Raw genomic sequence first — 26,894 nt, 5'->3', positions numbered from 1 at the left:
TATATATATTCAAAATGAAATTTTCGTAATTTATTGTTTAATAATCAGTCAATATATGATAACAGCAACCGAAATAAAATAAGATAACGTAAAAAGTGGCATTTGGCGACAGATGTTTTTTCATGTTATTTTTATTTTATTATTTATGCACTTTTTAAATACAAGTAATCGAGATTTATAGAGAAAATTTTGCATATATAAATAAAGTTTATATATCTCTCATATTAGTTGAAATAAAATTAACTTTATCTTTAACTCAATTTGTTTGATCTACATATTAGGATAATGTAAGATATAAAATATTTTTATATTATTTTGTAATAGAGAGAGTTTTTGAATAAATAATTTTACAATCTAGTTCACAAAATATTTCACAAATAGCTTCCAAACACTTTTCTATTTAGATAACAAAACAAAATTGAAATATATTACAATCAGTATTCGCAATATGAAAATATTTAAAGTGATAATGATCATTCATTTCTTTGTTAAACTAGAATATTATATTATTTACGTTAAGAAATTAATAAGGCTTTCAAGTGAAATCACAAAATTCGCGGGCGAATTAGAGCCAGACGCGGATGGTAGTACATCAGATTCATAGAAAATAAATTTTTCTATGAAGCTGATTATACTGTGCATAGGGCACGAAATTTTCTCGATCTTATACCAAGAGTACTAATAAATCTCAATTCGAGATTTGTAATATATTCCCTCTTTACCCCCCTGAAGAAACGAAGGCGAGAAAAATATCAGGGTAGTCGCTAAATCGGTAATCGAACCCGAGTCTTGCCGGGCGATTGCCCTTTTTAAGCTGTTCAGACCACACATCACCGATACTTCTCATTTGCCTTATATTATTTAGTTTTCTTTTTTTAAACTTACAACAAAAAACAATTTTACATTTGCTAAAGTGTCTTTTATCCAGTTAAATGTTCGAAAAATATCATCTATACGTTTGTTTGAAAATTAGTCACAACGTGACAGAGATTTTGTCTTTGAACTAATGACATTGTTTTTCCGTTTTATTACTCGCCACTAAATGCGTCGAACGTGACCTCTTGCGCGTTCGTTTAGTTTCTGCACTGATCTCTAAAATCGGAAATTCTCGAGCCGCCGCGGGAGCTGTATTGTAAAGAAACTACATCCCAGCTAGACAAAGTTGCCGACCATAAAAGTGTCCACCCCAATGGCCGATGTTTGGTTTATGACAGAATTTCATGCCGGGAATACTCGGCGGGAGGGCAAGGGCACCGAGCCAGGTAAGATTGTTGCTCGACTGTCGTTTTTCATCGTGTTTTGCCGTTCCCTTCTCCCTTTCCCCGGTCATCTGTCTTCCTCTCCCGCACTTTCCTGTCCTTCGGCGTCTTCCGCCCTTTTCGCACTTTCCGCTCTTTCCGGTACCATTCGGTTCACAGCGTTAATCGGTACGTGATATAAAAGATATGCACGATGCGAAGTATGCCTGCCGACTTACTTAATTGCAACTAATTCGACCCACTCGTTGTTTTTCTTTGTATTGTCACGTTTTTATTCTGTTGGGAATTAGATAAACAACATATGTCAATCTTTTGAATGCTAATTGCTTTTGTTCTGCTAAAATGTGCTAAAATATCCGATAATCCTCTTAAGAATCTTAATTTTAATTTTTTTTATGTGCAAAAATTTTGAACTTGAATAATTTCTTGGAAGATATAAATATTTATAGTTTATTGGTCAAAGACTACTGATTTTATCGTTCTGTGTGTGGTATAATTATATCAATTAACTTTCTGAAAATATATCTTTGAACTAAAGTAATCCTGTTTAAAAAATTGTATGTATAACTTTATTTAATACAATTTTCTATCAAAAATTTGTTAAAATTGGAGTGATTAAAAAAAAACTTTTTTTCCAAATTGACACATAGCGATATATAATTTATAATTGTAGACTTATTATATTGCGAATAGCGGTCTTCGGAAGGATTGTTACATCTGTTGGTTTAACGGACTAGAGAGAAGTCAATTCGTAGTTTAGATGGATGTTTTGTCCGACGACCTATATTTATTGGCCGTCAGAAGTTTGAAAAACAGTAGGCAGGATTGATGAAAGAATGGGAGTGTTTTGAGTGAGACGGTATAAACAGATCCTTTTAAGGACGGGATTGTGTTCGCAGTATCAAGTTAAATATTTCAACTTTTCCTCGATGCTTTCCTTTCCTCACACTTTGGAGCCGTTTGATCGCAATTATATTCTCTGTTTATCACGAGAATGCTTACTGCTTTGCATTTATACATGCGAACATTTAACTTTCCGTCGTTGTTCCCTAATTGGATATTTTAGGCAAATTATACTCAAGTCTTAATTAACTCAATTTTTTTTCCAAGTATCGCATATAATCTTTTTTATTATTTCTTTTTATTTCGTTTACTCTACGTTCGTTATTTTATATATTTTATATTTTGTATAACATGCTTTTTTTCGCAGTGAAAAATTTATTTTTGCCAAGAGGTAGGGCTAATCGATTTTAACGTCGAGGCTTTTGTTCGCGTCGCCCCTCGTACGCAATTCGTGCGAGCGAGTGTTTGATCCGACGGCGATCCGGGTATTAGCGCTTTCGTTATCGGGCAGATTTCATTTCGAATCCGGTAGTAGGGACGTAGATGCGTTTAGATAAAAATAGCCTCGTAAAAGAGGCCGCTCGACCTGGTTCCCGGGAGCAAAATGGTCGGTTCCCTCGGCACTTTCTACGAGCCCCCGCAAAGCTGCAGCGCTTGCCCCGGCCGACAGATACCCGGTGTCGATATCGTATTCGAGCGGAAAACGAAATTTTCGAATGGAAAACGCGAACGGCCGCGATAACGAGTCCCCGTCGATTCCGATCGCGTGCGCCAGTAACAACGAGCCAGTAACTCGTTCTCGTATCTCGCTCTCGGGAAAGGGAGAGGGAGGGAAGGAGAGAAAGAGAGAGAGAGAGAGAAACGGACACACATAACCCCCCTACACCTTTTCGATTTCTCTCATTCTCCCTCTCTCTCTCTTTTTCTCTCTCTCTCTCTCGTCGCATCCACGCCGACCAATGGCCGAGCACGTACGCTTACGCCGTGCAAACTTCTCTCCCACGATCCCGCGTTTCCATGGCTCGCCGGGTTTCACCGCGCGAGCAGTTTCGTTTCTCTCGGAATATGCTGGAATACGTTTCATCTCTTTTTTTTTCGAGATCTCGATAGCTCAATTTCATTTCGTCGCTCGCGAATCTTTGTTGATGACGGAGTTGCACAATTGGAATCTAGCTAACGTTGAATTTAAGCTGTCTCTCTCTTCGAATTCTAGAGAGAGGGAGAGGGCTCGATTAATAATCAGTTTCACGTTAGTGGAAATTTAGTCAAATTTTTTTGGCTAAATATATGTAGGGGCCCCGTTTAAAATTCTGACAATATTTCAAATTACAAAAGGGATGGGAAAAATAAATAACGTTAATAGAAAATGATATGTATAATTTTTGTTATTTTTATTAATGCGACTCTAAAATCATTCTTGAAATAAATGTTAAAATGTATTCACACGCACATACACGCATACTTGAGGTAAATTGGATGCCGATCGATGCAACTTGGCGCGATGCATTATGCACCGGCGAATCGGACGCGCGATACGTTTATTAGGGTGGACAATCGTCGACGCAAACCATTCTCGGCTTCGTCCGGCAAGTTTGAAAAGCAGGCAAAACGCGGTCGCGTATTGACGAGAAGATATTTACCGATAAGAGAGAGAGGCATCTATGCAACGCTCTGTCTGGGCGACACAGATTCAACGAGTGCTTTTAACGAACCCGAAGGAACCTGCTAGTATCTGTGTTAATGTTAATTCGGAGAAAGCGTGAAAGTTTCGTTCACTGTAAGCACAGTAATCCTTTCAGAGTAAATCTGGTTAAAACTTATTGTTAGTGCTGACAAGAGAGTTGGTAATTATTTCAAAATGAATTTGATGCGTGAAAATTTGTCGGATTTAATGCTAACGTTACGAGAATTGCAAATCTTTATTAAAGATTAAACGCAGACGATTTTATAACATTAATATCACAAAAATCTAGTTTTAGCAGAATAATTTACTGCCTCCATGGTTTTCTTGACATTTTTATTCAGTACTCATCATTTACATTAAACAAGGAACATGTTTATGTGATGTTTAATGAGAACACATTTTCCTAATAAAAATATAAAAAATAATCAAAATATCTCATATGCTGTATATCTTGTACATCTCGTATCGAATATCAAGGGCTCGAAAAATCGGCGAAAATCTGTCGAACGGAAGTTTACGTCGCGACGTATCGCGTGGTCGACGTGCGAATTTCGTACGCAGGAATTTCGCGAAAGAACGACACGAGGACAAGTTGCTGGCTGCGTTATCGAACCCTTCGCGTTCGACGTTTTCGATCCTCGCGCGGTCGTAACTTTGATAGCATCGAGTTGTAAAAATGATATACACACGCCGTGGGATTCGCCATGGTGTGCATTCCTGTGGTGGCGCACATTGGCCGGAACCGTGGAATTATACGCGGATCTTTTTCTTTTCCATTTCAGAGAAACATCGTTCGGTGTAATTGAGCGCTTTTTAGTTTCTTGATATAAATAAGCTTTGAAATAGGGAAAGTCAGAAAGTAAAATTCTTTATTTATTTATTGCAACCTTTTACTACATGTAGTGATTTATGATTCTTGGTTGACATAACGTGGTCAGATTTTACCTGCAAGATCAAGTAAAATTCTTCCAAAGTGAAAGTTATTTCGGAGTTTAATTTACGAGAAATCTGTAGCAATTTGAAAATTAGTCTCAACGTCTTGACACTCTGAATTTTTTTTTAATTAAACGATACATTTGTAAAACGTGAGCTCTACATGTACTTTTATATAAGACAATTTTACCTCCGTGAAAAAACGGTCACCTCCAATTTTGTTAGAGAAGCAAAGTTTGACCGGTCAAGTTTGGCCCTTCGTCGCCACTTTGTGTTTCACGCGCACGTCGGGTATCCGTTCGTGGAAACTCGAGTCGCCGTAAGAACTCGACGACTTTCTGGAAGGCGACGCTCGTGCCGGCGTTAACGTTTAGACGAGTATCCGATACCATGTCTCGCCATTGTAACACGATCGTCGGCTGCACGTCGAGACGACGCGAAGACGGAGTGGAATCCATCACCAACATATCGTGGACGTGCTCGGTTGATTCCGATACGGATTTACAAAAAAATGAGAATTTAAGAGAAAGCGGTGATGATATTTAAAAGAATGTTGGATTGTCCCTCGTAAAAACCATATGTGCCTCGTATGTTTGACAGATGTGCCGAATCTCATGCGAAACAAAAGGTGATAGTCTGTCTCTTGGATGCAACCTGTTTATCAACCGTTCACAATTATAGACATTTCATTTGATAAATTAGAAAAATATTTGCATTATTCCTCCTCCCCCTCCCTCCCTTTTCCTGCTCTTGCAATTATCATTTCCATTAATTCTCGCAACGGACGAAACTGATTATTCTCTCTGGAATTCAAGCTTTTATATTCGATTCACCCTCTCTCAATTGGATTCCGCTAATCGCGACATAAATTCGCATCCAATTTAAGCCCATTTGCGAAATTGTTGTCAAGTTCGACTTACGCCACTTGTAAAAAATAGTAGACAGTACGAAACGCCCAAGCACCACCACTAATAACCGCTCGCACACGGCGCGCCGAGCTCCGAGAAATCGTAACCTGGCGTGTTTATCACCGAGCCGTGCACGAGGAACGACTTCTTGCGTGGGGCGTTAAAATCGTATGGGATTTTTTTAAACTCCACGTTCCGCGGGGACCGCAGGAGAGAGAGGACCCCCCGTCCCGCCACCCTACCGTTCACCTACACCCACGTCAACGCGCGAGAGCTTCGTAGAAAATGATGCCGTGAAATGCTTACGCTCACGGTGCCCGGCTCGTGTAGCAACAGTAATTACAGAACTTACGCGGAACGAGCCTTTCTGCGCTTTTTTTCGCATCTTTTTTCCGCCCGCTTCGAAGGAAGACCGCATTTCCGGAAACGATAACCGATTCTATCCAGTTTCCTCCAGAATGTCTGTTAAGGAGAGGGGAAAGAAGGAACGCGAGAGATTAAATAGAAATGTGCGACAACGGTAAACATCTAATTTTTATAAATAAAAAACAGATAAATTGAGCACATCTTTTATTTTCTGCATCTTTTACAAGAAGCTTTTAAAGCGTAATTATATTTGAAAAAAAATCCTCAAATTGTTTGTACTTGTAAGAAGACATCGTACAAATAAGGAGAAATCGTTTCTTAACTGCGGTATTTTTGCAATTTGAATACGCGAGGTACGGTAAATTGTAAAGGCAAAGGGTGACGATAAAAATTGCAAAAAGATTTTGATGAGATTTGGAGAAAGGGCCAAGGACGAGCGCGAACTACAGGACTTCTTCTTTTTTTCCGGCCTCTCCTTCTTCCGTTCTCTATCTTTCCCTCCTTATCCTCGTTGTGGAGGGCCAAGAGGTGCGCAGTGGGGCCGTTCATCAGAGGCAACTTGTCATGCCGCTGGGCATCGGGCATAAATTCCACTCCGTAATGTGACAGGTCCTCGCTCCTACCCCTGAGAAAACCATCTTACGGCCTTGCGCTACCATCCACCGGGTGTTCCGGAAATTTTTCTCGTCGATTTCGACCCAATCTAAACACTCGAACAAAAAAATACATCGATAACATGATCGAAAATCATATATAAAAGCGAGATATTGATTTTTTTTAGTTATTAAATTCTATAAGCAATAATCCATTGAAATAAATTATTATGGACCTGTATTCGTAAATGAAAAAATAATGAATGATTTTTTAATTTATTATTAAGTAAGTAATAAAATCGCAAAATAAGGCATTGTAAGATAATATGATACTGTGTGAGACAGATATATAAATATTATTATTATATTATAAATTCACTATGTATGATAAATGTAAAATAGTAATGTCGGGAAATCTATCAGTTTTTCCATCAGCAAAAAGATAGATCGGTCGACTAGTCACGGCGCTACTACATTTCCGGCGGAAGTCAATAACGATCGTTACGATGTTCATCGCAGTGCAACGCGGATACATGTAAACAATCCTCATCGTAAACGACTCCACGACACGTGTCAATGCACGGAAGCGCGCACGTCACGAAGTGGTACGATAAATCTGAGAGATAACGGTGGAGTCCCTGCTTTTTGTTACTTTGTGCCGCGGGAAAAAAGAAAGATTATCAGTTTTTTTTAGCATTGTTACTAAAGAGAGAGAAACTTCTACATCTCTATTGTTTCGCGAAGGACAGGATCGAGAAGAAAGCGAAGGATAGTGTTGATTTAAAGTATCCCAAGCGCCAACATCCAATGTTGACATTGAAAAGCGAAACGGGCTTGAAAAGTTCTCGGCATTTTGTAGTCGCTACTGTGCGCGTCATATCTACCTATCTACCTGCCTACTCACCTGTGTTACAACGTGTACACGAAGTATATTTGTATTTCGCGTGCGTGTGTATATAGGTATGCGACGAGCCGCGAAGATGACAACGGTTCGCGCGCGTTTACAGACGCGTCGCGGGAGGCGCGTGCAGAAACACCGGCACTGAAATTTTATGTACACGCGTGCATACACGAAGGCAGACAAAGCCGCATTTATAGGTCACAGCTCGGGTTAGGTGTGAGAGAGCACCGTGCTTGGGTCCGGGTACCTACCTACCGGTAGCGCCCGGTACCGGGGGCGGCAAAGGCGACTTAATGTCCCCATTTGTCCCCGCGCGCGTTCTCCGGAGGCGATTCATCCTCGCCTCCCTTTTGTGCGGCTCCCGCGCCTCCCCCAGGAGCCTCCTCGACGTTCTATACAAACGACATCACCGTATCACCTGACCGCTCCCCCTTCGACCGTCCGCCTTGAAACAGTAACTCGGAAGAAATTAACCGACCGGACTCGCTCGTTCTCTTTTTGCGGTCGCGGCCAAATGAATTCATTCGAAACATCTCTCGGAGAAAGATACTCGCTTGTTTCCGCTGCATCTTTTTTTTTTAAGACCAAGCTAGCCGATCTGGAACTTTGCAACGAAAATCGCGTAAAACCGTATTTGCAGCGCATCTCGCGTACAATCAACGGGACACAATAACGCGAAATTGGCCGAAATGGATATCGAATATTTATGTGTCGAGCCATTGATATTAATCATCCGCTATTGAGCTTTTACTCTACTCGAAAAGTTTTACGCGGATATCGCGGATGATCGCTGCGTGAAGTGCGAGATCGACAGATGCGTACGATTGACGATGCGATGATTAGGTTTATCTATCCGTCGTACGTAATCTTATCTGGACGCACGTCTGGACACAGACAGACATTATTAAGTAAGACACGTAGACACGCGAATCGCTCGTTAAAAGGATTAAATCAGTAATCTGGCGTTAAGTCTCAACGCTCATTAGCTCTTCACGGACTTAGTCGCGGATTGAGTGTCCGTTAGGCCGGATCCGCGGACAGTTTCCGCTAGCGTTTCAGTTAATTCGCTTAATAACGTTGTCGTCCTTTAATAACGTTCGCTCCGGCCAGCTGGTTCACCGTAACCCCACGGTTTGTCATCGGCAAAATCCAGGCTGCGATCATTTATTACGACAAAAGCGAATCTCGATGTGTGTATTATCTAATAAAATCAAACCGTCATTTTTTACGAGTAAAGGAAATAACGTAAATATATATAGTTACATTAAAATATATATTCCTTGGCATATGTGTATCTCACCGAGTTACCCAATCTCCAACCATAGCGCGCACGGGCTTCGAAAATAGTCCATCCGGCACGGTAATCCGTGCACGACACGACGCGATATATCATCGCGCGACCGCGAACTGTTGAGATGTCGAGGTGTATAATACGCCGCGGTTTCCCAATGCCGCTCTCTCTCTCACCCTCAACGAGAGAGAGAGAGAGAGAGAGAGAAAAAGAGAGAATTCCTTTACGCGCGCTCGCTCGCGCGAGAGTCCTTCTCGCGAGGAGGACGACGCGACGACGCGATGTAATGGCGAACGGTAAATATTAATCTCGGGCGTTACAATGCGCGCGGGGTCGTTCCGTCGTGGCCCCGAACCGTGGCCGTCACGTCATTCCTCAAGCCCGGGCCCCCTCATCACTCTCCGGACCGAGCCGTGACCAATCCGGAATAAATATTGGCGATTATTAACTTGCCACGCGGACCACGGACTGACGAGGATTTAGAAAAGATGATGGGGGAGGGGGAGACAGAGGCCACGTCGTTCCATAGGTGCAAGATGGACCACGCGGTAACGCGGTCCGTGTCTTCGTGAGATGCTTGAGACGTTAAGTGGTCCCATTAGCTACGTTCCTAGGTGGACCGTGGCGGCTCGATGATGCGCATTCCTTTGGTCGTTCCGTCTTCCACGGGTTCCCCTCGCCTCCCCTTCTTTTCCTCCTCTTTTCTCATTGCCCCCGTGCGCATTAATTCTCACGCTGCCACGTGTGGCCGCTAATACGGCGGACGGGAATTTAGATATCCTAGTGTCTTCCTGCGGCAAATAGAAAAGACACTTAAATGTCATTTGCTTGTGAACAGATTGATAATTATGTCTCAATAAGATTATTTTTAAATTCATATAATTATTAAAGATTTTATCGAAACGATTATCGGAATAAACGAGTAAGCACTTTTTGAATCGAAAAGCCAGATAACACGATATTGTACGCGATTGTCAGAAAGAAACGCGATACGAAAAACTCATGAGGCATCGTATCCATCCTTGAATCAACCATCGGACGGCCATAGCAAGAGAAGGACGACGTGATGGTGTCAACCGAGTCGCCTCTTCTCGCGGCCGATGCGAGATCGAGGATACCCTCTGGATGACCTCGGGGTGGCGGAGAAGAAGGTAAGCCGAGCGGCGTCCAGGTGTCTCTTGCGATAGGCCGACAAAGGACTCGAGAGGGCCACTCGCACGTAACAGCGGGCAAAGTCATCGTGTCGTTTCGCCGGAGGGCGACTTGCGAGGAGGTCTCGTGGAAGGAGGGACGGTCTAGACCTCTTTTTTCGATGGACAGGACGGAAGAGGGACAAGAGGGATGGAAGGGGGGAGGGGGAAGGGAGAAGAGGAAGAGGAGATGGAGATGTCACCGTCGGACTGGCCACGGAGTCGCGGCGAGTCAGCGAATTCCTCGTTCGTCGAACCATCATGACGACTTCATCCCTTTCTCCGACATTTCCTCGACTCGGCCACGGAAATGAAATTTGTGAAATATAAACTATTACTTTTGAAATATATACATAGGATGAGAGTCACTTAACTTTATGACCTAAATTATCTCTCTTATATGTGCAAAAAAATGTTTACAACAAAAGTTCACAGTTTTAGGAGCGAAATATAACGATGTAGCAGATTTCTCATAGCGTGCGTTTTTTGTGATATTTTAACATTATCTCCATTTCTTTAAATGGAATTATATACATTTCCTTATACATATTTTCAAGCTTCAATTGCATATTTTTTCTTAAATGCAATTATATATTTTTTATATCAATTAATTCAGCTTATCATTCTGTCTGCAAAAATCTTAAAATAAAGTTATCGAAAAGTAGGTATTTTACAAAGTATTATATATTTTATGTCATAACAAAATAAATTATAAAATATCTCGTAACCTAAAGGTACCGCAGCTGTAGAGAAGTAGAATTAAAGGGGGATTTTATCGATATCTCGTAACATATTGATTTTTTGATAATTCTATCTGAATATTTTTATACGTAGAATAACGAGGAGAAAGGATTTATATAATAAAAAATATATGGTTCAATTTAAAAAAGAAAGATAATGTTAGAATATAAAAAACGCACACTATAAAAAATCTATTACATATATCATATTTTCCGCATGAAACTGTGAAACTTTAATTAAAAAACATTTTTCGCTAACTGGGGATGCAGAGAGATAATTTAGGTCATAAAGTTAAGTGCTCCACATTGTATATGACCATCTAGATAACCAACGATATAAAATTCGTGCGTTAAATAAACATATTCTCTAACCGAAGGTGATCGTTGCTAAATCGTGGACTGTATTAACAATAAGTTTGAACTATGAGTGACATCTATTTGGATCACAAAAGGGACACAATCGCCCTGATAATGGCTATAATTATAATATATGAGATACACAATCGTATAATTTACGGGTACAACACGCAACCCTCGTATATGTGTGCTAAATCGACATCTCTTCTCTCACCACACGCGCACCTCGTTTCATCAATCGCGCGTACAAGCTTTATTTTTGAGCCTCCGAGGAAGATTAAATTTACACATAGTATCGCCGTGGAACAATACCGGCGTTGTTTGCGCGGTGCGGTAAATATTTGAGTGCCATCCCCGTCGCGTTCGCCGCCCTTGCATCGCTACGGGCTCGGGCCTTCTGTTGGAGCTAGCCAAGGGCTCGAACCTTGTCAGGGTACATACTAATTCCCTCAGTGCACTCTTGCCGATCGATGTTTGCTTCCGCCACTTCGCCTTAATCGTTCGCGAATCGCGCCGTAATGACTATTGGAGCGGCTACGCCCACCGAGAATGATGGTGCAATCGGTATCAGTCTCTTCGATTACTCTTGTTTATTTAAAATGTACGTGAAAGTTTTTTATCCGTGATTCTCAAGAAACGCTTTCCTGAAGAGAAATAATTTTTATTTCAGATAATTTTTTTATTGATTACGAAATTTTTACCATTTTATCATAAAATATTTTTATTATTTTATCATAAAATATTTTTATCATTTTATCATAAAAACACTTTGAGAATCCACATAAATGAGATCTCTTCAGTTAATTTCTTTTTGTTTGTATGAAACAAAAATTTTTTTTTGCCGATTGATCGATCATCGTCTCATCAGGATCGGAGTCGCGGAGGCAAAAGAGTCGGGAGGAACGGTAGTAAATAAAAATCGCGGGTTAATTTTTTTTGAACAATGCCATCAATGCTCGTGTCCGCCACTATGGAGGGTAGCAACCCTTTTTTTCATACTGTTCAATCTCTCCCGACTGAACGTAATTCGTGTCGCCATTCAAAGCGAAAGCTAATGGTATTGCTTTCCCCCGTGCGAGAATTTACGCGAAAATTTATCGCGATCTTGCCACGCGAAAGATTTATCTATCAGTACGACTGGCGAATGGGATCGCGGAATTAACTGTAAAAATCCGTATTGAACATAGCAGTTAATATCTCCGTTTTTCTCTTTTAAACATGCGATAATCATGAAGCAAAAATGTTGTTTGCGAAAATATAAATTTTTAAAATTTATTTTGAATTGTTGCTGCTCTCTTTGTGCAGTTTTGCTCGTTAATTTTCATTATCGATGCTAATCATGTCTACGTTCATGCGAACACATATAATGCGTAACAATTGAGTTGAATCATGGCTCTGATTGGCTGGATCGAACTTGGTCTAGTTGGTCTCTGGGTTGGTTGATAGGAGCTCATCCCCTTCTCGCTCTCTCGTTGTGTTTCCATCCGCAATTTTTCCTTGCTATTCAGTTACATATTTTGTCTCTTGATTCTCAATTTTTTATCTCTTTCTTCCTCTCTTTTTCACATTTCTTTTTTATATACCTGCTTATGTGCACGCATATCGCAGTCTTTAATTTATACTCTATCAGATTTTCTCTTTCTTTCAATAAATATAAGAATCGATCTATCATTGCTATTATTTATTTCGCAAAAAATATCAAAATTTTGTATTTTTTTGTAATATTTCAGACATCATAGACTATGAAATATTGAGAAATTCACTCGCGCTAGTTTGAAGTGTACTATATAGTTGAATCTTATTGCATATGTATTTTTTTTTTACTCTATCTTACGTTAACGATAGTTCTTAAATCAATCCTCGTCCGTCGCATTCTTGCACGCGTGGGCGTGGAATGCCTCGCGCGGCGGCAGGTAACGAACCAAGCTCATTACTCGTCGTCACGTGTCACTCGTCGTAAATGAAGGGAAACGAGAAGAGGAATCGTCCGGGACGGCTATACTCCTTGGATCGCGTCTCGTTACGGCCATTCGTCATTTTCACACCTCCGCGAGAACGATAAGCTCTGTACACACCTTGTTCGATATTGCGTTACGATTCGCGATTGCGTCATCGAAATTAAAAGCCTCGCGCACAATAATAAGGCATTGACAAAAACATACTTTCTCATCGATCATATAATCTGAGACGAGAAACTAGAAGCAGATTATAAAACACAATTTAAATTCGAAAAGTCAATAACTTGAGAATTACGTAAGATTGAATATAAGACTGTAATACAGTAAAGCAGACGACACCCACGAGAAGTGCGCGTTAACAGGATGTCTACTCCCTGGAAAAACAAGGAAAATTTAGAATTCTCAGGGAATTTTTATGTACCTGGAAAAATCAGGACATTCTCATAGAATTTTATTGGGACTGAGGGAATTTTTTTTTGAAAATTTTCTCTTTGATAATTGCTCTTATACTGTAAGCAGTAGACAATCCATCAAAAAGCCAAGTTGTGAATTATATGTTTAAAATATATTATAAATATATATCTATCGTTTATATATTTAATGTTTTAACAAAATATTTAATATACAGTGCATATTCTTTATTTTAATTTTTAGTGATAAGAAATGAAAATATGTTAGGCAAGTTAAACATTTTTATCTTAAAGCTATTCAGTTTTTTTTTTTTTTTCAGTACATTCTAAATCTAGCACTTGAAATTTAGAGGCTTTGTGTTTTTCCTTTGTATGAGTGAAAAGTTAGAAAACGCGTGACAATGAAAAAACCTACTTTAGAAAATTGCACCAAAAAATCTTGAAGATATTCTCTTTATCTGGAATTTTGAACATAAATACCTGGAGGATTAAGGAATTTTCAAGGAATTCTTTTACAAGATCTGAGTAGACATCCTGATTAAAAACACAATTATTCATAATTATCTAATTACTTCGTTAATGATGCGTGCGTCGTAATAGACGCGTGAAACGCGCTCATCGAGGCGTATAATGCCGTTACCTCCATCTCGCCCCGCCCCATTACGGCCATCCGTCATTTTCACACCTCGGAGTGATAGGAACGCGAGACGCTTTCGAGGAGAGGAAACGCGGCAATTGTGCGTCGCAGACGGTTGCGCGGCGATAAGCCTCGCCGTCGTCGCGTCGCGTCGACTTGTCGCATGTCGCGCTGCATAAAATTAACTCGCGAATTAGTCGCGCGCGCACACGCAAGTGTGGGCACATCCCCGTGCATGCGATGTAACACTTCGCTTAAGATGTTGCGAGACGCGTCCAAGTTTATCGACGCTGTTAGCAATGACGACACGGCAGCGTTGAACTTGGCGAAAAGAAGTAAGGATGAATTATTCATATCGATAGATATCGAGGAGGAACAACAACAAGATAAACTCAAAAGTATTATGTAATCAGTGTTGCGTAACGATTATTCAAGGAATTAAAATCGGTTTGAAATAATAAGGACTAGAATGTTTATGTTATTAATAAGTATAATATAATTAATCAAAAATTGCTATGATTGTAATTTTTATTTTATCAAGAGGACAAGCAATTTGGTTTTAAATTTAAAATAGAGACGTATTATATATGAGCGTATATACAAATAGATAACAATTCGGAAAGACGTCTCTATATAATGTATCGTCGCCTTATCTTAATATCAACCGCCCTCGCGTGACTCACGCGTGAATCCTTCGTGCCACGACCTGCTCCGCTCGCACCTCGGAATTCTTTTGAAAAGACCATCACTAACAAGAATATTTTTTAGTGATGTAATCGCTTTGACATAATTTTCTGACACTCTATACACAATTTTTCTCTAAGGTGAGATATGTTTTAGCTTAGATTCTTATAAGATCACTATAAATGTGCGCGCCCGCGACATTGTTCCACTATGTTTTCTTTTATCAATAGCGATTCTGTCAGATAGACCTCTTTCAACCGTAGTTGTTAAGTGTAGTTGGCTGATATCAATTTGGCATGTTTCCCGCGATGCGAAACGGCGGGCTAATTCGCCAGAACTGAAACGGCCGAGAATGAAGCCGACCGATCTCGCTCTCAGACGCACGTTCTGGTGTGTGTTGCAGGGATTGGAACGAGACGGGCAACGTACGCGTGCAGGAATCCTGGCCGACGTGAACGACTCTCGCCGCGACAATGTCGAACCATTCCAGCACCGAAGGATCAGGCTCCTTGATTGTTTCGCGCGCTACGGTGAGTCTTCTTTTATCCTGAGAAGATTAGATCCAGCGAAAGAGAATCGAGCAAGGCGTGAAACTTACTAGACACTCGAGATTGATTGCTTCTGCTGGGCGCGCGGGGCCTCTCTACTGGGTGTTCCGCGGAGGTCCAGATTTGAAATGTAAGGAACGTGAGGGAACGCGTTCTTTACATTTAAATGTAAATATTCACGACTCGATTTTCTTTCTACGCTACAGATTCGGAAAGGAATCAAATAAACGATGATTTAAAGTTTCTTCAACTGTAAACTATGATATAACGCGAGAGAGTAAAAACGCGAGCATCACCGTTGCATTCTTAGCGGACGGTTTTCAGAGATCGAGCAATATATGTAAATCGAAAGAATATATTTTCTCGCGATCTCGATCTTCATTTAATATTTGCCGACGGGCGCGTCGGGCCGCGAGCTGCTAGAATTTTAATGGACTCGGTGTAACGATCGGGGCCAGTTAAACGACGATCTGGGGCGTGACGGCGTCAATTTTTTCGTCCGTCCGTAGAAAGCCGATTTTCACGTGAGTACCCACGCGAACGGGCTCTGAAACTCGATTCGAGCTATTCGATCCGTCCATGAAAGTATCGCAAAACACGTGGAGAATCATTTTTTGCGCATCTACCCCCGCGCGCGCGCGCGCCCGCGCGACTGACTCGCGATCTCTATCTCGTTCGTTTAATCGATCCATCCTATCGATTCTTACAACGAGTCGAGCGAGAGCTCTCTCACGCCGTGACCGATCCCGGCTCGATTCCTCCGCGGCCGGCCGCCGGATTAAATCCGGGACGTAGATGTTTTGCCCCAGTTTCACTTGACAGGCCGATCTGCACGGCGAGTTTGTTCCGCTCAGGCAAACTAGGCGATTGGCGGCTACGATGGTCTGCCGATCGCTCGTTGGATCGATCGATTCGCTCTCCGTATCGCCAAAATCGATCGTCCTCGCGATCGGCGCGCCTTGTCACCGATCGTTCCAGTCACCGCCGTGGCAGTCGTTTTAATTATAAAAATAAGTCGACGAAGGGAGAAAAAACGGAGAAAAAACGGCGAAAAAATTCTCCGCCGTCAGTCTCGGCAAGAACGGGCCCTTTCGTCGCGCTCAAACGAGTAAACTCGCGCTTCTACGCTCCCTCTCGAGAAAACATACCGGTCCTCGCTCCAATTCCGATACATCGCACGTACGGAGGGAATGAGTCGTTCTTTGAGCAACGTCCAACGAGCAAATTGGATAGGCGGGGCGCAGAAGTCGGGAAAGCATGTGGAACCAACCGATTCCGAACTGATCCTTGACGATCCCTCATAATGAACGACATCTATACGATGTCGTGCGTTGACTGATTGGAGGTAACACGCGAAGGGGAAAGCCGTTTCGAATTTTTAATCGCTTCTTACTTTTGCGACAGTGGCTCGAAGAGAAAAGTGAATTTAATATATAATGAAAGAAATATATAGCTTAGAAATAATCGCTTTTTCTCGATCAAGGAACGATTGAGACGATTAGAAATGTCAATTGTGATTCTCGAATAAAATATTTATATTCGATTTACTCTCTCTTTTTCTCTCTCCCATTGTTGTTACGTATCGCGACGCAATGCGATCGATTAAAAATTGAAACGTCAGGTGGTCGGTCGATGAGCTCGCGCGAGATACGCGTCGCTCCGACGTCTCGGGTATCCCGAATTTTTTCGAGAGGGAAAGCTTCCTCTTCGAAGGCGAAGACGGGAATGCGCCCCGTCATTCCACGGATCTTCCCGTACCGGGAACCTCGAAATGGAACCCCCGAAGTTCTCCATCGAGGGTGACAGCTATGAAATCGTTCGTGATTGCTCCTCTCACTTTGTAGCCCCCAATCTTCGAAGCTCCACCAAGTAGTTATCCGAAGGTACTGTCGATCAGTTCTTTCCTCCGGAATTTTTCTTTCTGTCGAAAAATACAGCAAAAGTCTCGCGATCCGAGAAAATTTTAATAGAAATTTTTGAAGTACAAAATTACGTTTGTTATATAAATTGATGTTACAATATATAATGTTACGATATTGCAATAATACAAGTCATAAATTAAAAAAAAAAAAATAAAATATACAATTATTTGGCCTTTGTTCTCTTTGCAGAATTAAATGCTTAGAATATGCTATCGCTTAATTAATTTTTTTACAATCTAACTGGCGGCTTGACTGCACAACCATCTCGATTTATCATAGTTTCCGATAAATATTGCGAACGGTGTTTCGTCGCGTGTTGATAGTTTTTGCGAATCGCCCAAATGGCACGGCTTATTACGCCGATAATCGATTCGGCGGGTCTGCATCGCGGCTCGTTTCGCACCGGCGATTTTTCTCAGGTACGCGCGATAGTGCTGATTCACGGAAACGACGGAGCGGGGGTTGAGAGAAGGGGAAGGCGCCCTGGAAGGTACGCGCGGGTTCTCTTCGGGTGAGATTAACACGTCAAAGACGACGCGCCCTCTCTGTCTCAGCAGTTGCCTCGTAATTCCCGGTGGATACAGGACTAATGGGTTATTTCAGGTAATTAGCCGCGCCGGGGTCGTCGTTCCTTCCACGCGAGGAGCTCTCTCTCTCTCTCTCTCTCTCTTTCCACGCCCGATTTCCTCGCGTCTCTCCCGTACGCACGCGGGACTAATCGCCATTTTTTTCTCCCCTCCGTAGGATGCTGGGTGGACACTTTCTTTAATTAGTCAGCCCCCGATGTGCTCTCGACGACTCACTTTCGCGTTGAACGGCTCGCCGTGCTTATACTTCACGGGAACGTAGTAGTAGGCGAAGGCCGGGGACTAGAGGGTAAATTGCAACAGTCATGGCGAAGCTCTGTGCCTTTCACAGTTGCGACACGCTGTTACGGAGTTTCATAGTCAACATTGGCAGAATGCCTGGTGGATAATGGCAAATTCTCTCTGCTGCAGCAGAGACGCAACAGAATTCGTGACTATCCACCTTGGATCCAGTTGCACCTAACACAATTGCTCCACATTTTGCAATTGAAATCGAAGACGCCGGGATTCGAGGAAAGGAAAATACAGTCCAAGTCAATTTTCAATCGAAAAATAAAACTCGCAACAGAATGCTTCGCGTCTTAAGTATTAATACTCTATACATTAACCGTAATTATCGTAATTCGACTGATTCCTCTAACAAAGACTTGAATTAGATTCAAAGATGGCTCTTATAATCGATTTTCGACGTAAATAAAAGAAGCAGCGAATATTGTGGTGCAGATTCTCTCTCTCTCTCGATCGAATTAATAATCGCACGATTGAGCGATTAAATGCGATCGCGCGACCGCGAATTCGGCAATTATGGCCGCTAATGATGAGTAGCTCGCGACAGCTTTCTTCATACCTGAAGAAGGAAGGTTCGCGCGCGCTCGCGCGCGATAGAGAGTATCCGTCGAAGGCGCGAGGCAAGGTAGATCGTCCGAGAAATCGGCTTTGCCGAGTCACGCTATATAACGAACCTCAGCCGGGTGCTAGTTCGAGACGAGCAAAGCCTCCTTTCTCGAGTCGAATCCGAATCACGGCTAGCCGCAAAACGCGACGCAGTAAGAAGAAGATCGTTACCTTGAGGGAAAGATCAAGGGTCAGTTTTGCTGGAAAGAAACGTCAGCGCGGTTGGTCCGCATATGGTTAACCCTGGAGAAGTCCACAATTGTTAACCACACGCTGCGATTAAAGAAAAGGCGACTTTTATCATTCGTTTAATTGTCTCCCTTTATCTTCTTTATTAAACGGAAGAAAATTCATTTATATCGAAAGGCGCCCGAAAATGTCCTGTATAAATATAATAGGAAGTCATTAAAGATTAACAAGAGATCCTTCCGTGCTCTTTTTCGTTTTCATGGACGTCTTGAAAATGCAACGAGGGAGACGATGCTCTCTCTTTCGGCGCGGTAATATTTCAGAGGAGAGACACGCGCTCTCTTCCCGAGGAACGTTTCGCCCGAAATTAGATCGGCGTTTCTCCCGCGGCTCTTCGCGAGATCTCTCAATGACAGCCGATTAAGGACGATTCGCTGCGAGGAACGGGAACGGGCGTCGGCGAAACGTCGGCGCGGCAGGAACGGCCCGCTTCGTTAATTTCTGATTTTCCTCGGTCCGCATCACTTTTTAATTGACGCCAGAAATTGAACCAGAGAGCGGGCAGAGAACGCTCTGGCTGGCCGCGCGTCCGTTCTCGCAAAGTCATCCTCCGCTACCTCCTCATCGTCCCTTCCCTCCTTTCCCCCCTCACTCTCCCTTCCCCCTGAAATCATTTACGCTAGTTCTCCACGTTCAGGATCGGATTAAGCTGTACGCAAAGCGAAAGATTACACTGTCATAAGATTGTTCGCGCGACTGAACCTGCCCCTCGCCATTATTTGGAATATTTGCTTATTACATCAGCAAGATGTTTGGAATCGTCTTGTAACGTAACTGAAAATGAAAAGTTGATGGCACGGTCGATTTTTCTCACGAGGAAGATTAGAGATCACGGGTCGCATTGATATCTCTAAGTCTTGCAATATTTTTTTTATTATTAAACTTGATATATTTCTTTCTTTTTCTTATAAATGATAGTTTATCTATCATTTTTCTGTTTATCTATCATTTTAGTTTATCTTTCTTTCTTCTTTCAAGATATAATTGTCAATGATGCGCGAAATGTAAATATCGCGGAAAATGATTCGAATTTTAAATTAACAACTCGTCAATCGACTTGCTTCCATTCATACTATACGAAGTCTATTTTCAATGAGTTTTACTTACTCACACTTTGCGAAATATTCATTTCGTTTTCAGAACAACCACATTTCCTTCGCAAAAGACAAACGTCACGTTTGCTATAAATAGATATTATTAGAGAAGTACTATACAAATGTGTATTATTTTTAAACATGGAAAATCTCTCGAGGACAAGACTTCCGTTTCAACTCTCGTTCTCTAAAAAGCCTCGAGGTCAGTCGACGCCGGGCGATGTTATATCTGGCTTCATACCCCGTCGCACATTTTCCATCGGCTCGCCAGGTGTTCCTGTCCCGCCTGTCAGTTTCCAGCCCGCGGAGATGCTGCCAATGACACCGATCTTTGTCCCACCCGCGTCCGTCACGCGCCAGCTCGCCTCCTACCTTTTCCCATCCGTCGCGTTTTCCCGCTACTGTCCTCCGCTGCTGCAGCTCGCACGAGCGAATTGTGCAGCAGCCTGGACCGACCCGGGTTCCACCTGCTGCCGCCGTCTCGTCTCTCCTCGGTGAAACCAATGTCGCCTCTCCGCCGGACCGATCGTCGCCGTCGCGTCGCGTCGCGTCTCGTTTCGTCTCGTCTCGTCTCGTCTCGTCTCGTCTCGTCTCCACCTCTCCTTCTCCTCCAACAGTCGTGGCTGTCATCGACAGGAGCTCTCGACTCGCGTAAAAATAATTACACTGAAAGAGAGGACTGGTACGGATTGCGGATCTTCGCTCGCGGCTTTCCCTCCATTCGACGGCCATTGTGAGGAACGGATGGACGAACGAACGGACGGACGGCTTAATAAGCTCGACATGATAAAAATTTATCCGCCCACGCGCGCTTCTCTACGTCGAGTCATAACGCGAAATGCCTACTGCGTATTTTCCGCCTTGTATTCTTAAAATGCAAATTTATTCCAGAGCTTAAAACTCAAAACAAAATCGATATCATTTATTCAAATAATTAAAGTATATTTAATATTATATATCACACATACAAATAATTATATGAATCATCATATTATTATTTAGAATATTAATTTTATCGAATATTACATTCGATCCGGAATGTATTAAAAATTCCGCTTTGCTCGAGATAAATCGTGCTCGCTGACGAGAAAGGCATTTCTCGTAAAGCTCCAGAGTATATCGGATATCGCGAGATGCTGCGTCAGATAATTAATCGTGATTATCAACAGAGTAATACACGTGGCGCGTACACGCTCGTGAACGCGCGCGAGAAAGATGTTGAAAGCTCGCGGGATACACGCGGGATGGGGTTAATAAAAGGCTCGCAAACGCTCCGCTTCGACACGCCGTGACAAACAATCATCGATCTGCGGAAACAATGATTCGCTGTGTGCACTGTCGGTTTATTTATTTATTTATTTTTTTTTTTTTTTTAATATAAATCCCCAAAAGACCGGTAGCAATTGCAATCAGTAAGTTTATATTACCACTTCGTCGACGATGCCACCCTCTTCATCAACGCGGCAGCTCGTCAACAGCCATTTACATTCGGTTTTTGTTCGCCATTTACACAAAAGCGGATCGTTACCCTTTTTTCCCCAACTTTAAACAACTCTCGGCGTAACAAGTACAACGTGCCATTGAATTTTATCGGCTCGGTAAATATATATCAGTATCTCATAACTGGAGCAACTGATGTCATTTTACGACAGTTGTTGAAATATAAAAGGATGTGCGCTGTATGTTCCAAATAAACATTTCACGTTTCAATATGGATATTTTTTTTTTTTTGTATTTCACAGCCACAAAAGAGATTACTCTGATTGTTTAATTAATACTTACGTATTGATATATAAATTGGATTACCTTGTCATAATGCGATAATATTAAATGACATTTATATCTATCAATGTGTGTGTTATAGTAATAATAACAAATACGTAAAATTAAGTAGAATTAAATTTTAAATTAATTTTAATTTTTAGATTTTATTTTAATTGTTTATTATTCTAATCGTTAAAAAATAACTACACTCCTTTACTTTCTGAACCACATAAGTCATTTTAATTCGATTTGTTTTTTAATCCTGATTATTCAACACGTTACTATGTTATAATAATATTAAGAGAATAATAATTCGACAACTAATTCTTACTTGACATTACGTTTGTTTTTTTCTAGAACCGGGTCGCTGTGCATCGAGACGCTGCCGCGCGGAACTGCCCCAGCCCAGAACCAGTTATGAACATATGATTAAGCTCGTTTTAATAAGTTTTTATGTAGATCTTACGCGTAAGGATGTATAATAAAAATAAGTGTTAAATAAACGAGATACGTTGAGACATCCGCCAGTGATTTCGTTGCAGCGAGAATGGTACGTATTGAATCCTTGGACTTTCTCGTTGCCGATTTGAATCTTGATACTCAAAATATTCGGAATACTTGTGATAATGGAAAATAAAGCTAGACATACACAGCGGAATGCTATGATCAAGAATTTCGAGCGGAAAGTACCAAGAACGATGCTTCGATTAGGTAGCTAAATAACCAAGTTCGTTCCTCAATTTCTCTAACTGCAATCGGTAGGAATAGCGTTACAATTTCTCTGCGCGATTCGCGATTATCGAATCGGAGAGAATTGGCATCTTCGGGTTTTCGGACGCGGAAATGAATTCGCGGCGAATCGGGATGCATACCTTCTCGAAGAGATTATAGCTCTTCGATAGATCCGCCATGTTTCGGATAAAGACGAATGGCCGACCGCGTTTAATTTTCTGATGCGAGCGAAGAGGGTCGATGTACGAAGGAAGGCGGATCTTGGCTCGTCTTCTCTGCCAGCGTCGTCACCGTGGAGATGAGAGTATGGCTGAAATCCACCGGAAACTTGATGCTCGCGTGTAGCTTTGGGATCCGAAGGAATATTTTGCAATAATATATATATGAAATAAGAATATATTTGCTGTTGGAATCTATAATATTTAACTAGAGAAAATCTATTTATATTCAAATTTAGAATTTACGCAAAAAGATAGCGAGATAAATTTTATACATTTTTAATCCAAGTCATTTTTTATAATGAAATTTTTGTCTTACTAAAGTATCAATTCGAATGGAACGTGATATCATATCGATAGATTTTTTTTATCAGATTTTTCTTGATAAAAGGAATAATACGTTATTTTATATATTTCTAAGGCAGAGTTTAACTTAGATTTTTTTCCTTGGAGATATTTTTGAAGATCTTAGGGCGCGTTATCACGAAAAAGGCAATATACATTTAATTTCGCGACATGCGTTTCGCTTGTTTTCTCGATAGCCTCGAGTGGGCTACTCGCGATCTACCCGACAAAGGCGAACGCTCGGTACAAGAAGGGAAGATATTGGCCCGTCTTTTCCATCCAGTCGTCACCGTGGAGACGCGGATGCTATGGGTGTTCTCCTGGATCTCGGAGAGTCTGTCTCCTACATGGACGAGAGAGCGAACCCTCTCCGGAATCTAACCCTCCCTCGCCGCCGCGGAGGATCGCAAGGACGAGGGTTGCCGGCGAGGTCTCGCCTGATTGGCGGCCGTGGACTATCGACCAACCCGAGACCAGCCCTTTGTTTTAGCCACCACCCTTGGCGGGTATCGAGGGTATCCAACTTAAAGTCCGGGTCATTGAACGCTCATGAGATTTCGGTCTGTTTTTTATAGAGGGAGAAAAAAATCAGAAAATTCGATTATTGCATGAATTTTGATGCGGCATCTCTTCATAGTAAAGATTAATAAATAATAAAGTAATATTTAATTGTCTTTATAATCTATACAAAAGAGATGTTCAAAGAAACAGAGATCTTTACGTTCATCGGAAAAAAATATTATCTCATAATGCGAATATCTGTGGCCTAAAAAGAGGCGAACATGCGTGCAAAATCGCGCGTCGACCTTACGGCGTCGCGCTTGCATACTCGCTCGCGGATCGATGATGCAGCACGTGCTACGGCCTTGTAATACACTGCGTTCACCTGCATACCGTACGTCCCCGCTGCATCCCGGCTGCTTAGCATAATTAGTGACTGACGATTAACAGGCGTGCATCAGTACCGGCTAATGGCTTAATTAATTCGCCACGTACTAATTCCGTCGTCCCGGAGGTCGGTCAGGCATCTCGCCAGTTTCTGCTGCTCCATTTTAAATTGCGCATTCGTTATCTTCTACGAGATGCCACTTGTCGTTTACTTTATACATCCCTGATTTTCCGGTAAAATATCCAGATAAAATATGATAAATTTGATAGACTATCAGCGGGTGTCACTTATGTTTTTTGATCACTAATTTTTTTGGTTTCTTTGCGAATGTTTTTAGCCATTAATACCAGCGAATACGTTAAAGATTATTTTTCTCAGATGTCTCCGGATTACGATTACGCGATTCCCGACGAATGTTCGCATTTCCATAATGATGATCAGGGCGATGGCATATTTCGTACATGTCATACAATATGATAGGCGTGCGATTTAATTAACATCGGCGTTAATTTAATTGGCTGCGGTTATATCGGATATGTTTCGAAACGGTTCTTGTAACTTATGTAACGCTCGTGCAAACACATATACGCATATTGTTATTAGGTCGGTAAAAAAAGGGATGAGAGAAAACGTAAGAGGAACGAAACGAGGCGAACGTGGCCCCGCCGCGGCTCGGCCGTCAATCAGCCCTCTCTCCCTTGCCAAATTACTGTCAAACGCAATTAGAATTGACATGGAAGGCCGGAGCTAAATCAAAATCGCGAGGTAAACCCCTCGATAACGATTTCAACCCCGTAGGCTATGCTCAGTCGCAATTTTCTCCCGCCGCTAATTAATATACCTCGTATCGTACGTCAATTCGACAGTACCGCCTCCTCCCTCTCTTCCCTTCGCCACCCTTCCTCCTCCCTAACCCGATCCGCCCTGATGTACGACGATCGTCGATGAAAAAGAGGAAGCTATATTTTTCAGAGGTATTTCTCGATGCCAGCGAGCAGGACATATTTAATGGAGATGGATTGTTAAACTGTTAATTAGAAAAAAGACGCGAAAAGATACACATTACACAGATGATAACTTCTCGGGTGCCTGGAGCTAATAATTTTTTTCGACCCTTCCTATGCCTTCTCACGCATCAAAGTAAACATACGGAGAGTGCAACATGCGGGGTGATCTTTGTATAATATCTCTTAATGCATGATAAAAGATATAGTTTGAAAAAAAATTCCGACAAATTCTCATGTAGATGTAAATTTGCAGCGATGAGAAAATAATACTCGTAAGTTTTCGCTTCCTATCTCTCTTTATTTGTCCCGCTTTTCACTCGCGAGAGCTCGGGGAAGAAATTGAGGTTTCGCGAAGGTAAATATCTCGCCGAATCCGTGCCAGAATCTATTTTTTTTTCCTCTTTTCTCGTTCTTCCCCCCTTTTTTCACCGAAGGAGACGATCCTCTTTAGAGGTAGGATGATATATATTAAAGAGATGCTTTTTGGCAATAAACAATCGGGCAACGAGGGTCGGAGGCAGTTAGATAGGGCATTAGGGTGAATTATTCTGGCCACCCAGCGTAAAAAGACCGATGAATCACGGGAGTAACGGGGTTCTTGCTCTCCCGATGATGTTGTATCTTGTCCTACGGCCTCTTAAACTCGACGATTTTGTTCCACCTCTAAAAACTAATACGCTCGTTCCTGCCTCTTATCTTCTTGGTCAATAAGTATGCTCCGCGTTTTCATTTCTCTCTCCGTAATTATATAACAGGTCTTATTCTGAAATAAAGCAAAATAAGATGAAACGTTTTAATTTATTATATTAGATTTTTTTTTTATAAAACGAAAATAGATACGCATTAAAGTCATTAAGTGTAAAAATATGTAACTCCAGTGATATATAGTTTGTGTCTATCTTTTTATTCGACGACAATAGTAATTAATTGAAAAATTTTAGAATTTTTTTATTTCTAAAAATTAGAATCATGGGGCATGTTTTAAATGCACCATCATTCTCAATGCGACAGATGCGATTGCAGCGATTGCGACGATGCCGAATACGTGCTCGAGCACATTCGTGTAGGCGCACTCGCACACGTATATACACACACACACACACACACACACACACATATATACACACACTCATTCTCCAGTACCGTATTACCCGGGGTCGGGACTTTTTCATTACGGTAAGAGCCGATTGCATTTTTTTACGTCTCCCAACGACGGGGGTGTCCAATCTGGAGAATCGCGTGGAAGGAGGGCCATCTAATCACGTGTTCCTGGCAATCGTGTCCTGCTCGTCGATCCTCGCTGCCCCTGCTCCTCGAGCCGTCATCCCTTTCATCCCCCCGTCCGCGTATCCTCATCCTTGGACACAATCCTCTTCTAGGGAGAACGAAGAGCCTTTTATTCGATGGCCGTAGGGGCGACAAGGACGCGATCTCCTTTTTTCTTTTTTTTTGCACTACACAGACCGTCCTTTCACCATCCGGGGACGCCTCTTCAATCGGGCTTAGCCGCCCGGCGTAATTAAGCTGCGATTGAAAATTAATCATCGTGGATCGATTTCGTGCGTCGGCGTCGCTTGCAACTCCTCTTCGCGGAAGAAACGATAAAAAGGAGCCTCCTCCCCTCATTCCGGGATATCGGGACGAGCGCCTGGATGAAGGTGAAGGTCCTTTGATCTCGCGGGGCATCTCTCCCTCTGTGTCCCTGCCCTCCGCGTGACGCGCAAATTTCTTGCACCAATTATCTCACGTTCGCGAGGATCATTATTTTCGTCGTGTTCCATCGACGGTGGTTTATATTTCCTATCACCTTCCTTCCCCGCGTAAGAGGATTTGGGTGACGCTCGTGATCCTGAATGCATCGAGATGTATACGTGATGCGCTTATATATACA

At 42.0% G+C, this 26,894-nt stretch overlaps 1 protein-coding gene across 2 annotated transcripts in view; it reads left to right on the top strand.

Moving 5' to 3' along the window:
• The window catches only part of LOC115239204 (transcription factor Sox-2-like), a 103,725-nt gene extending 81,319 nt beyond the window's left edge, over nt 1-22,406 (top strand). Inside the window, exons 3-4 of one of the 2 annotated variants that reach the window (XM_029813592.1) lie at nt 15,158-15,284; nt 22,170-22,406. In XM_029813592.1, coding sequence (XP_029669452.1) covers nt 15,158-15,209 — 52 coding nt within the window. In that variant the 3' untranslated portion in view covers nt 15,210-15,284; nt 22,170-22,406. The remainder of the gene's footprint in view (nt 1-15,157; nt 15,285-22,169) is intronic. The other variant, XM_029813593.1, reaches the window with a different exon arrangement.
• The last annotated feature ends 4,488 nt before the right edge of the window (nt 22,407-26,894 follow it).

This window comes from Formica exsecta, unplaced genomic scaffold (assembly GCF_003651465.1).
Source record: "Formica exsecta isolate Colony F162 unplaced genomic scaffold, ASM365146v1 scaffold365, whole genome shotgun sequence".
Taxonomy (NCBI): domain Eukaryota; kingdom Metazoa; phylum Arthropoda; class Insecta; order Hymenoptera; family Formicidae; genus Formica; species Formica exsecta.
Note: the sequence above shows the minus strand (reverse complement) of the source record. Positions and strands in the feature narration are given on the sequence as shown.